Source organism: Loa loa (assembly GCF_000183805.2).
Source record: "Loa loa unplaced genomic scaffold supercont3.34, whole genome shotgun sequence".
Taxonomy (NCBI): Eukaryota; Metazoa; Nematoda; class Chromadorea; order Rhabditida; family Onchocercidae; genus Loa; species Loa loa.
Genome location: NW_018108214.1, coordinates 35,475 through 49,276, shown reverse-complemented (window position 1 = coordinate 49,276; position 13,802 = coordinate 35,475). Strand labels below are relative to the sequence as shown.

Here is a 13,802-nt window from a genome sequence, read left to right as displayed (position 1 = left end):
TATATATATATATATATATATATATATATATATATATATATATATATATATATATATATATATATATATATTTCTACCTTTTAATTTTGATAATTACCTATGATAGCAGTACATGTATCATATCATATCTTTTGTTGTAGTTTTGATAGAGTTCATTAACATTCTCTTTCATATTTTTCTCAGAGTAAAAGTTATCATATTACCACTACGATTTTTCAAGGTTCTATTTGAAAATTAATAAATGGCCAAGTTTATCAAACATGGTTTTTCTGGTTGTTGTCAGAATTTCACAAATTTCAATTTCCCCAAGACAAACTGTTTCCAAAACTGTATAATAAAGATTTATTTTCAATAAAAAGGAGCCAATTTTAGTACCATATGGCTTAATTCAGATACTTTATGGATGCAGTGATAGTAGTACACCTGAGGTTCATTATTCCACATCACTTTCCGCGATTTAAAGGAGTTGTAGAAACCAGATGTTTATCTGGTTCAAAGTAATATATTCTGGATAATTTTGAACCGAAATCTCTATACTGTAATTTTCGTTTCGATTTATTGCATCGAGGGAGTCTTTCTTTACTACTTAATAATTAAAGATTATATATTTCATAGTTTGAATTTCAACTCCACTAATTAAATGATTGCTGCCTTTGAATATTGAAGTCTTTTCTCGTTCTTCCAGTTTTGATTGCATGATTTCTTATCAGACAGTAGAAATGACGAATTAATGGATCATCATATTGATAATTGTATATTGCATATTTCTTGTAATGTCACAGTGTTCCTTCCATCTTCCATTTTTGTATCAAAGGTAATTTCTTTCCAATTAGACATTCTCTGAGAAATACTATTCCAGAATTCGGACTTGAACTTCAATTTTGTTAATCTGTTACGAATTCAAATCTGTCGCTTCACTTTAAATCTCATGCTTTTATTATGGCCGCTGCAAAAATGTGAAGTTATACTGCTAAGCGTTAAAGTGCGCATCCTGTGATCTTCGAATTAGTCACAGTGCATGGAAGTAGATCGATTGGTCTTTTTGGTCTTCAATTACTTTCCAGAAATGTTGTGCTGTGTGCGCAATTGTCGTGTTATATGTACAGCAAGGACTGATTTGATCTATTTTTTACAATTATTTCCAGGTTTCCAGTCTAATTGTGTTATTCTAGCAACTCCTCCTACTGTTGGGATATCAATATTATCCAAATAAGCCGAACTCATTTCCCCTTAATGAAATTATTTGTGCTGTTTGAAATTTGGAAAATACGAACATATATTTTATTAGGATGTATTCTTTGATTCTTGCTTCTTTTGCTTTCTCAATTTCATGACCTGATGAATCTGATCGTATATCCGATTATCAAGCAAAAATGTAGATGGAGAAACTCGCGAGCGCCGAATTTTATCCGTCTGAATTTTCATCCCACATTTCTAAATTTCGAATCTTACACTTTTTTTTCTAATGATTTGTTCCAATGAACTTCTCGAGGAATCTTGGTAGAGAGAACACTTTGTGTAAGCGCGAATAAATTAGTTTATTGAAATTGTTCACAAGAAATAGACCGTTGTATTTATGCATTCAAAAATTAGTCATGAAATGAAATCAACAATTCCATCCCTTCGTAACATCAGAGAGCGCCTTGCAATTTTACCAACTATAAAATGGTTTTATTTTTGGATAAAACGCCAAATTTGTTTTCAAAATGTTTCAAAATTTACTTTCGAAGTATAATATTATTCTTTTATTTTCAAGTAAATTCAAGTTCAGTTCTATTTCTGATTGGAAATAATTTTCTATGAGAGTGTGAGAAAAAAGTTCAAATGAAAAGAGACGGAGAAGAATAATGATTTTGTGAGAGGATTGAGTTGAGGGTGGTACTTCAACAATTGAAATGTGTAAGTGATGATTGGATACTGTTTGCATATTGAATTCAAATGAGCTTAACCCTGGTATACTCATTTATTTTACATTCATAGAATTCAACTCATTCACTTTCCTATAACCATGCAGTGAATTTGAATTTCATCATTTATCGCTTCTTCGTTTTTGTAGCATATTTAAATTTAGAACACTCCAGTTATATTTTTATTTACGATTGTGGATGCTGAATGCTATAATGTTCGTCCGGATCTTTAAAGGTTACACGTCTGCTTTCGTAGCATTTGTGCATTGAAGATTGTAAGATCTGATTGGTCACGGACCCAAGTAAAAATTGTGGTCAACTTAACTGTCATACCTTATTGCACTGGCTGTGTCTATTCATTTGCTATTTGTTATTTCAAAGGCTGGTATTAGCTACAATTATTGCTGAATTAAAAAGTGAGTTTCAATTTAATCGATTCAAAATTTTAGCTAATTTATAGCTTTGCTTTAATATGTACCAAAACTGCCAAATCGCCTGCTAATATTTCACTGTCCCCCAAATTTAGAATCTGATCTTATCGACTAATGTTTTTCGGATACAGAATATTACGACTGGCTGAATAAAACTTGAAATTTCATCAAAGGCAATCTGCGTGAGAAACTAGTTTAGATTTACCAGTAGTAGATTTGTCTCATATTTCGATTGACCATTTCTCTATTACGATTCGAAATTCATTGGACATCAATTTGAAGCTTCAAATTTTCGGATGATTTCAAGTTAGAATAAAAGTTGATTTTTCTTGCAAATTCAAACATTCAAGAATTGAGTAGAAATGAAGAACTTTTTAGAGAAAAAACAGGTGGTTCTCAAGTATTTCCACTTCATTTAGGCATTTGTTTTCTTTCCGTAATGCCAAGTAATCCATCCTCTTTATATTATCCTTTTTCGTTCCTATTTTTTTTGCTTTATGTATATTTGTAGGATACGACTTGCAATAGATTTGCTTCCACTTCTGACTTCATCCTACGTCGAGAATGGCAGGTCTATTCCGATCGTTGAGTCAGCGTTTTCGGCGTTCAAAAAGGCACTACCATCCAGATGGAGACATTGCTGGAACCAGCGAATATCAGCAGGTTGTGCTTTTTTACTGTGAAATTTCCTGCAAGATTTTTTCTCAATAATTATCTTTTTACCTGGAATTTTACAGAGATGTATATCGACCGAATCAAACTGTAACGTTTAGAAGCCCAAAGTCATGCCATGTCGGTTCTAACTTCGTTGTTATTAGTTAGATGTCACCATTTAGCTTTTCCACGTATCATTATAGGAGAAAAAGAACGGCCAAGAATGGGCCATAAAATAAGTTATGGGTCAAGAACTAGCCATAAAATAAATTATGGGTCAAGAACTACCGAGAAATTGCTCACTGCGATCTTTTCACGGATACTGTCTGCATGACTCGTCATTGTTAACTTCTATTATATGGTTTCAAAAAAGTTTTTAGCAGATAAGCTCTTCCTTTAAGGCATTACAACATCATTCAGAAATTTGTGAGAACCAATTCATCCGCTTACCTTTTCCTTTTTATCTTCTATGACATGCACTGTCTCTAATTTTACAATAGTCGGCCATCAAATTCACACTTTCAGCAATGCCTTCAGGGAAACGAACAGTTTAACAGGCGCAATTGTTTCCTCTATTTCTTTCCAAAATTATTTTTGAAATCGAATCCTTTTTCTTTTCACAAGTCAAGTTACATAAATAATATGTTACTATTCGTGAAGATGAAAAAGTAGCTTTGTAAATTAATTACAGAAATAGGATGTTTAAATCACCTTGAACTATTTTCGGTACTTTCTGAACACTTTTTAGGAACGTGAACAAATGTTTCATATAAAATAATTTGATCAGAATTGATGTGACAGCTCCATTCAGCTGCGCATTTATCTTCCAAACAAACATAAAGTGAAATGAGAACAGACCGTCATTTGGTTTGATGAGTAGGTCAAAAATTTTCACACTTCATCACTTAGCACTGCAGTCACAGCAGCGTATTAAAAAAAATCCGTCAACAAAACATCATGTCGTAGCAGATCTCTGATGATCAATTTTGATAATGTCACTTTGATTTCATCTGAATTTCGGCTTTTCTTTCCTCTGCCATTACTCACTAAATTTTTCATCTTTGTACTTCTGGACAAGCATCCAGTAAAGCTGTCAAAATTAAAAGCCATTTTGTCAGTTAGATTTAGACTTTTTTTTGAGGCGAAGGGAGAGGTGAGAGGGAAATTCATAATTTTTCCTTTTCTTCTTCGGTTTTTGTAAAATTCTTACTTGAAAGAATGAAAACAAAAATCTATACTGCTGCTTACTGATTAAATAATAGCAACATCAAATCAAAATGAAATAAGTATTTTGCGCCTGCTTTCTGTCATTGCTACTGTCAACTCATCTTTGCTATTTAAATATCAAAAAATATCTAAAACTCCAATTATATGGACTTTTTCTGGTTGTGATTTTTGGGTGTCATTTATTGCTATCCGTAATGATTATCAATTGTGATTTTTGGCAAAATCGGAAATATTGTTATATTTCGGAAACAGGATGTTGCCATATACGGTTTGGTATAAAAATGGGATGTGATTATGAAGAAGAATTTTTCGGAGAATATTATCATCGAGATAAAGTTTGGTCCTTTTAAAGTATGCAAATATTGTTAAGTATTAAGAAGAACTTGATTCCTTTAAAGGGCGCAAATGTTGTGACTGACTCTAGCATCATGTAACACATTTACATGTGCGGTGTGTATTGATTCCATTCTACCATTGTTGGTTGTATTATGTGCATTAACCAGTCTGTCCCAACAAATTATTGTAATACTTTCAATGTTTCTCCATGTCACCGATATCAATTTGCAAATGGTGCTAGTAATGAATGGATCTTGTGCTATTTGGCTAATTATGTATTGTGCTCCTTATCCATGTCATTGTCATTTGTAGTAAGTGATTAATAGTAGTTTTATACTTCTCACTTCTTACCTTATTTTTGGTGAAATAGATTGATGGTTTAATTTAATTAGTATTTGAATTACATTTAGTGTTTGACAGTTAGAATCCGGTGCACAGTGTGTGATCGCATCTGACATGTACAACTTTCTGGTAATCCTGGAATCAATTGCTGTAGATTCAATTTCCATGGAAAAAATTTTGCAGACGAGAAAAAAAAGGGGATTTATAAAACAGATTTTGGAGCTCCGATTGAGGGATATTTAGATTTTTAATTAACTCAATTAAGGAGTAATATACTAAAGAAGCCGCACTTACTAAGTTGTTGGTTATGCGAAGGCGCTTTTAGAAATCAGAAATAAATCACAATTCCCATTCTTTTTGTGTATGAAAAAAGCAATTAATGAAGTGGCGAATTGGGTGAATCTTCCATAAAAATAATGTTTGCGTTTTTTTTTTTCATCGGATGACACAAATATTACATGGCGCTTCTTTACTTCTGATATCTTTGGTTTATTCCGATTGCAACTTCTATCGGTGTATTTTAGGAAAACCTAATATGACCATTGCTTTTCATCATTTCCATTTCTTTACGGATCACTTCTGATTTTTGAATGATTCTCAAGTTCTCTTATTAATTTAGGGATTTGATCAGCCAGAAATGGATTCTCGAAAGCAATGTCAGTGTAAAGTGTTATTGCTCGATGGTACAGATATGAATGTCGTGATTCAGGTACGTTTTTGAGTCCCTTAAAAGATGATGGCAAGACTTGTTTATCTTTTGATATCGAAATTTAGAAAGAAAAATTATTCTTTGCTTTCAACAGGATTTTTCTTGCTCATTTTATTTCTAAAGCTCTTTCGTTTCTTTGACCAAAAAAAAAGAAAGAAAAGTGATGCGCAGTTAGCCATCTTGAAGTTGATCTCATCTTTTATTTTGATCACATTGTTGAAACATTTTCCTTTTTATTTGAGCTTCATTACTCAATAACAAATTTCCTATTTTTAGAAAAATGCTGCCGGTCGAGAATTATACGATCAAGTTTTTTATACACTAGACTTAGAAGAGCGAGATTATTTTGGTTTACAGTTCATGGACCACTATCATGTGCAGGTATTTGCAACTATCCTTTAAATTTAGTCCAACTGAATTCAGTCTGTCTAGTCCAGGTCAATCTGTTATCTTTGGGAGGAATTTCATTATGGTTAGATTTTTCTTCCGTTTCTCTGATGATAGCTTTGAGTTTTGGCTTATATGCTGAACTTTATTACGGTTTGCTACCAAGGAAATTCAAAGAGTGGAAGTAGCTGTTTCGTGGTGACAAGTAACCGGAAGGATCTTTGCCGGTTGGGTGTGGCAAAAAACTATGAAGTTGTCACCAAGGAAGCTTATAATCCTCAGTTATTATTTTTGAGGTGAATCTTCATTCCGTTACCTTAAAAATATTAATTTGAGCATTGGTTGGATCCGATAAAGCGAATAAATAAGCAAGTACCAATCGGCCCGCCCTACACATTTCGATTTCGGGTAAAATTCTATTCATCTGAACCGAATAATTTGCGCGAAGAATTAACGAGGTAGGACTTTCAAAGTTTCCATTTAATTAAGTTTTTTAAGTTGAGAAATTGAAAATCTGATATTGTTAGAAAAAATGAATGTTATATGCTTGCTTTTCATTAATTAAAGATAGAGAAATTAGAATGATATACTAATCAGAAAGTGGAATGGACCATGTATTGATTCTCAAATATTTCTGAAATCTTTACTTTTAAAGATATCAGTTCTTCCTGCAGCTGAAACAGGATATCCAGACAGGAAAATTGGAATGTCCCAAAGACACAGCTATTGAACTTGCCGCCTTTGCTCTACAGTGTATGTATTTCATCCATTTATAATTAATTTTTCTGAATTTTCGAAATTAATTTGATTGAAATAACCAAAATTACTCCATCTTTTAAGAATGTAAGGAAAGCATGTTTTGTCAGTTTTTCTTCAAATTAAAACATTTCGGAGCTAATATTATCTTCCTTCTAATAAGGATAAAATCTACTCAAAAAGATCTCACTTTATATATAATGAAGCATAAAGAAGTACTGTGGAACTTATCAGTCAGAAGGTTGATGGGACACTAGTCTTCAATTCAATTTAAAGCAAACAAATCCACAAAAATATTTTCGTTTTACATACTTTTGTTGCATACTTTCGTTTTACAGCGGAGCTCGGGGATTATAACTCTGCGGAACACACACCGGCTCTAATTTCGGAATTTCGATTTCATCCCGAACAGGATGAAGAAATGGAGATTGCGGTTTTGGAAAAATTCATCAATTGCCGGTATTATTCTTTAGACTTTCATGAGCATAAAATGATATAATAATTTGTTGCAAAGACAGAGAAGCTTGTTTATTTTCAATAAAAAGTGGTGACGAATTTCTGTCATCGAATGTATTTTAGAGGGCAGTCACCAGCCACAGCCGAAATAAATTATTTGAATAAAGCGAAATGGATAGAGCTGTATGGTGTTGATATGCATACTGTTGAAGGAAAGGATGGCAACTTATACAGGTTTATCTCTTTTTTCACTTTTATTATTAGCAAAATATTTCATTACATCTCCCTGTAGACACTTAAGTCTCATCTACGGTAACGCAGTCTGTCCATGCTAATATTTCGAATGGGTAAGAAGATCGAATAAATTAGTGATTAAATAAAAGAGCGACAAAAAAAGATATTACAGTTTGGGTTTAACACCGACTGGTATGCTGGTATTTGATGGTGCTCAAAAGATTGGTTTATTTTTGTGGGAAAAGATCCAGAAACTTGATTTTAAGAATCGGAAAATCACTCTTGTCGTGGAAGAGGATGCTGATCAGGCTGTATGTTTATTTCATCTTTAACCACATTTTCAATTTTTAATCTCATTTTCTGGTGTCTGAGTTAGAAAAAAACTATACAGAGGAGAGATAATGAAGGTAGAAGGAAATCATTACTTTAGTGACCTTCCTAAACTTAATTGGGTTAAGCCATGTTCAAGCTTTGACTTGTACTTAGTTTGGTCATGTTCATATTCCTTTTGCTTAGTCGATATTTCAAAAGTTTCCGTCTATTTTTATTATTGATATGACAGGGTGGACAAGTGCAACTGCATACATTTGTATTCAATCTGTCATCTCATAAAGCTTGCAAACATTTATGGAAATGCGCCATCGAACATCACACATTCTTTCGGCTCAAATATCATAAGCCGCGAGTCGCTAAAGCATCACAACTATTTCGATTGGGTAGCACATTCCGGTATAGGTAACGCTTTTTCACCTCGTCATTTCACTTGTATTATCGTAACTGAATATAACCTTCACAGGGTGGGCAAGTGCAATTGCACCGAGTGACGGCAATGAAATCCAATAATTCAGTGTCACGATTCGATCTTTCTAATTTTTGACTGCGTCGTGATCAAAATATATCTTCCATTAGAATTTTCATAAAATAAAATTTTAAAAAGAGGGCGAACGGAGTATGAAAATGTACACAAAGATGGTGGGCGGCTTTCTCGTCGGCAATCAGCCACATTTGAGAGACGGCCGTCGCAACGATACGGTCCAAGGCAGAGCCTGGTAAACAAAAGAATACAACTGCGAAATGATTTCAAAAAACAGGTTAGTAGTAATTACAAAGATGTATAATCAGCGGCTCTAAAAATCCCTACTTGGTTCATTCTCATTTCCACGCACCAAAAACATTACTTGAACTTCCTTGGACAATTTTACAAAGCACTAAGATCAAAACATTTTTAATCTGAATCACTAATGCACTTTGTCTTTGCATTTGAAAACTTTATTTAGGTTGGTGCCTCTGCAGGGTTACCAGTAGCTGATCTTATTCCTCCTCCTGAAGGATCGTGTCCTGCTGCAAAGTCAGTTTTTCTCAGGATTCATTAGGAATTTGGCAGTACTCGAAACTTCGTCTTCCTTATCGATTTTATATTTAACTTATTTGCATCGGACTTTCATAGTCCATTAAGCCACCAATGCATTTTCGGATTGTAGCAGTGATAAGCGTACATTGGACAGTAATGGTATAGCAAGTAGTGACTATAGAACCGCGATTAACGGTTATGCAAATTCGTCCGGAATCGAAACTTCATTTGACAAGGTTTGCTTTTCTCAGCGAAAAATCGGTTTTCGTACAAAAATTCTGCAATCTAAGTATTACAAAATTTAATCTCTCGGACAAAAACAAGAAACCATCTTGTTTGTTTGCCAGAAAACCTTTCGGTAAATGAAGGTTTGTTTGACAAAACGGAGTAAAGATTGAATCCATATTTTATCTGATATATTGCATTTTGCGCAATCTTCGGTATTCACAATGCAGAACGTAACATGTGATGAACAAATTAACGATATCAGGGAGCTCGATAAGTCACCATCTGTTTCAAAAAAGCAGTACAGTTCAAGAAAAGGTAAATTATGCTCAAAAAAGTAATGACAGAATACATGTCCTCTATCGCATTTCTTTATGATTCAAAAACACTGGTAATTCTTGCACAAATAGGTCATTAATTGTAGTAAATATGATGATTTTTCAAACCGTTTCTCTTTTTTAATTTCAGATCCTACACATTCCAGATCCACTCCATTACAATTCATGGATGGTATAAAGAAATCGGAAGTTGTTAATACTACCTTGAACATGGCTCATGGTAAGCTCTTCTTAGTCATAATTTAACGTGATGGGATTTGTGTTAAATTCTGATAAACTTATATTCAAATTCAATATTACCCACTTAGTCTTCCACGTCAAAAAGTTTTTCGGATCAGGAAAAAAATTTTCTTTTCCTTCAATATTTTTTTGGGGTTAGTAAACAGGAACGACATGAATTCAATTTTTTTTACCGTCTTACATTTACATTTATATCTTAAATTTACTGTCTTACACCTTATATTTACACTGCCAGCTGTTACCGTTACTCCTTACACTGTACAGAAAGGTGATCCCCTTGATATCTCGATCTAATTTCAGAGTAATCTGCTTCAACAAAAATAAAGAAACGATTCGTTAGTCATTTCAGAACCTGCACTTCGATGGTCGGAATCTTTGACATCAATAACAACCGCAATCCGACCTCCGACTAGTCATGTTACAAGAATCGCTATCAGTAACAACGACTGTCAAACAAATTGTCCTGCGTCACCACATATCTCATTGCAGGACACGTCAATCACACACTGCGTACGTTTTATTTATTTCATGTCCCAGAAATTTACTTTAAATATCAAAGTTATTATCGTCTTCGATGACAAAAAGAAAAGAATTTGTTAATATCTTCAGATGAATAAAAAACCTTTGAATGTTTTGAAAGACTTCGCTTTTCCCAATTAACCGTTAATATTTTCTAAAAGTTATTTTAACTTCAATTGCTTTCTTTTTTCCATGGAATTTGCACGGGACTTCACGTTCCACTATTTTATACTATTCGAAAGTTAAAATCAAACTTCATATATTGTTCAGAAGTTAAAATTTACATAGCATATCCTTGGCAAAATGTTGAAATAACAATTAAAAACTGAATGTTTTTTGCCTAAGGAAGAAAATAACTTAGCTGATAAGCAAATATTTTATCGATAATGACAAGGATATCTGTGCATCCTGATGACATTTGAAATTCGTATGGTGCTTCTGTTTTAGTCTAACTGGGATCTTTTTTAAACCTCAAATTTTTCAGGTTTAGTACACCATTCTCTAAAAATTCTTTAAGTATCTGCACCAAAATATTGCAGTAATCTGTTGTTAGTATGTTCTCGAACATGAAATTTAAGATTTGAAAAGGAAAATTCCTTGCTAATCTTGGTCAACCCAAAAAAAATTTTTTTTTTGGGAATGAAAATTTCAGCTTGTAATCAATAATAATGGCACGCCACTACTAGAACATTTTCCGCCTGTTTCTACTGCTTCACCAAATATTCGACAGTCGCTCATCCCAAGGAATTTCTCTGCAAATATTCCTGGAATGAAACTTTCCGGATCGTCAGTATCCAGTCCTACTACTCCAGTACCAACTTGTAGAACTTCACCCAACAAAATATGTGCCGGGTCGCTTGTCCGTTCACCGGTTTCTTCTCTGACCAAGATACCTTTGAACCAAACTTTCATGGTTTTACCGGAGGAGGAAGATTTCCAAAATTCTACCGCAATCAATGGACATGCTCATCCTGCTATAACCAGCGGTCGTTCTTCAATTCAACACTCATCCGTAACAAATGGTCAAGACAAGGTTTCGACTATTCCTGCTCCTACCATGTCTTCCGCATCTTCATCCTCTGGCGTAGTTAGGACTAGCACTTTTACGATAAATGATCGCAAACTGTTTGGGCAAACTGAGTACGATATCAGATTTGACAAAAGTGATACAGTTTCTGCTAACCGCCTATCGGAGTCACAGTCACGTATACCGCATTTGCGCACAGTAAAATGCCCTAACACAATCGCAGTGAAAAAACCATACGTTCCTTTTGCATCAACAATGCAAACCTCGACAGGGAACACTGAACCTATTGGAGAAGTTGGTGACAAAACACATCGGTCTCGACTACCGGTGAGAAGTGGTCATGCTGGTGGCAGCTCAATGGCAGCTTCTGAAACGCATAGATCTAGAATTTCTTCTTGCGATGAGGTATACCTGGTTTATTGCAATCTTTTAAGCTTTATGTTGCTGTGCTCCTTCAGATATCTGAGTTGACTTTTTTTTTCTGAGTTATTCCATTCAGCTCAATTTCATAAGATTTACGTTATATTAAATATCATGTGTGAAGTAGTTGTGGGATGTGATACAAATGTTATATTCCAATGCTATTGCATCCAAGCTTTGGTAGACTGGTTCATAGAAAAACTCTTCGGAAGAAGCTTTTTCCTCGGGCGAAAGTTTTCTTCGGAGAGAAGTTCCGAAAAGTTACCTTTATCGTCCTTGAGGCTATCTCTATTACCATCCCATGAATCATTGCTATTTTCGTTTCTCTGTAATTGTGGAAGTTTTCCTGAAAATATAGTTTACCTCCTGTATTTTGTTTGCTTCCCCCATTCCCATTCAATATGCGGTCCGGAGAGTAGTATCTTGATCACTTCAAGTTTCACTCTCCTTTCCTTGTAGACCATTAAGAATCTTGATGATGCTTTTTCAATACTTAACTCACGTAAGGTACCTTTTCACATGATTCATTCCTTGTCATATTGGTACTTGGGTACTGTCATTTCTCCTGGATTACTGTGTTCCATATTTCTTTACCGTTATCATTAAAATAATGTCACACTGGTTAATTTTATTGCCAATGTGTTCTGCATTTTTGTAAAAAGAATGAAACTTACTTCCTCTCCTGTAAATTTTAAATTTTCTTATTGATATTTTTCATTCATTTCCCTTCCAGTTCTTGAGGATAATTGCAAAAGAAGAGAGAAAAAAAAATTTACTCCGTTGGTTCAGTTCCTCCATCTCTTAACATGCTGTAAGGTTCTTCAGCACATGACAAGGCTTGAGGGAAAACGAAGTATTGAGCAGTTATTTTGGCCTATTATAATGGCAGCGGAAAGCATTCACAATGAAACTTACAATTATTCGATTTGTTTTGGACATTATTGAAACGATTGACATTTACACAACGTTTCTGCTGGTCCCATATCACATCTCATCTGCAATTCTTACAGAGATTTCGATTTTTCACTATTAAAACTGTTTGAATTAGAAATCTTTTTTATTAGTGTACTATTCGAGGACCGGAATTATGAATAGGATAGTCAAAAATGCCACCCTTCTCTGGTCTTCTATTTTCAGCAGAACATACTTTATTGTTTATGAAGCCGACTGTCGATTCATATCAAATTCAGGTTTTGCTTCAGATATTTTTCCTTTGTAATATTTAGTGCTATTTTGCAGAAGATATCTCAGAGTCGAATACCGGTAATGGCTAGCAGTATACGTCGTTCACATCCTTATATACAACCTTCAGGCCAAATGTGAGGTCATTTTTTTGGCAATAATTTTTCTTCCCATAATTCAGTTTATACTTTGAAGTCTCAGCTTTTAGTTGCTTTCCTTAGTTACTTGCTTGAAATATTTTCTCAAATTTTTTCTTAAGGGTAAAACCTTCTGAAGTATCGACAACAGAAACCGTTATGGCATCAACAAATAGCCGAATGATCACTGATTTATGAACCGTTTTCTTCAACAAGATGAAATCCATACTAGTTCCAGATGCCTTCCTAATAGAAGTTATCATATCCTTGTATTTTAATGATACTGCTAGAAAAAACTGTACTGACTGATTAATTGCTTGATTGATTGATTGATCGACTCTAATTTTCAACTTACATTGGTCATCCAGAAAGTTGGGTTTTCAAAGAGCGAAGAATCCATGCCACAAAGATTGGAGTATTCCATTTAAGATTAATATTGATGTTTTATTTATTTTACAGACTAAAGAGGGCCTTATAAAATCATATGAAGATAAGTGTGAGTTGTATGGTTGTAAAGCTATGAATGGTACAGAAAAATGTAACATTCTACAGCAACTCTATAACTGTTGAAGAGATATTGAAATGAAATGTAAATGATTTAATGAAAATAAATGGAGATTTTTTCTGACTGAAGCTTGTTTACTTTTGTTTTGTTGCTATATCCATCTGTTTCGCCTCCTTATTAATGTATTTTTAATTTATCGCATCCATATCATGTATAAAACTTGTTATCAGAAGTTTGAGAAATTCTTTTTATCGATCCATTCAGATGACATTTTTGAATTTGAGAATCGTAGAGCCGAATGTAATTCAAATTTCCAAGAATCTCGATTCACTGGGATGGCTCAGTCTGTGTCAGATTACCGAAATTAAAGATATATTTAAATAAAATTGCCACAATATCCAACATACAGGGTTGCTAAA

At 33.8% G+C, this 13,802-nt stretch overlaps 1 protein-coding gene across 1 annotated transcript; it reads left to right on the top strand.

Annotated features, from left to right (window-relative positions):
• The first annotated feature begins 5,527 nt into the window (after positions 1–5,527).
• LOAG_07711 (hypothetical protein) lies at positions 5,528–13,313 on the top strand. Its single transcript, XM_020447520.1, has 17 exons — positions 5,528–5,606; positions 5,883–5,987; positions 6,330–6,451; positions 6,649–6,746; positions 7,088–7,208; positions 7,329–7,439; positions 7,612–7,750; positions 8,002–8,174; positions 8,377–8,530; positions 8,717–8,787; positions 8,921–9,026; positions 9,246–9,333; positions 9,484–9,573; positions 9,943–10,103; positions 10,765–11,544; positions 12,799–12,883; positions 13,001–13,313. Exons 1-16 carry the CDS (start codon positions 5,535–5,537, stop codon positions 12,880–12,882), a joined length of 2,475 nt encoding a protein of 824 aa, XP_020302259.1. The 5' UTR covers positions 5,528–5,534; the 3' UTR covers position 12,883; positions 13,001–13,313.
• The last annotated feature ends 489 nt before the right edge of the window (positions 13,314–13,802 follow it).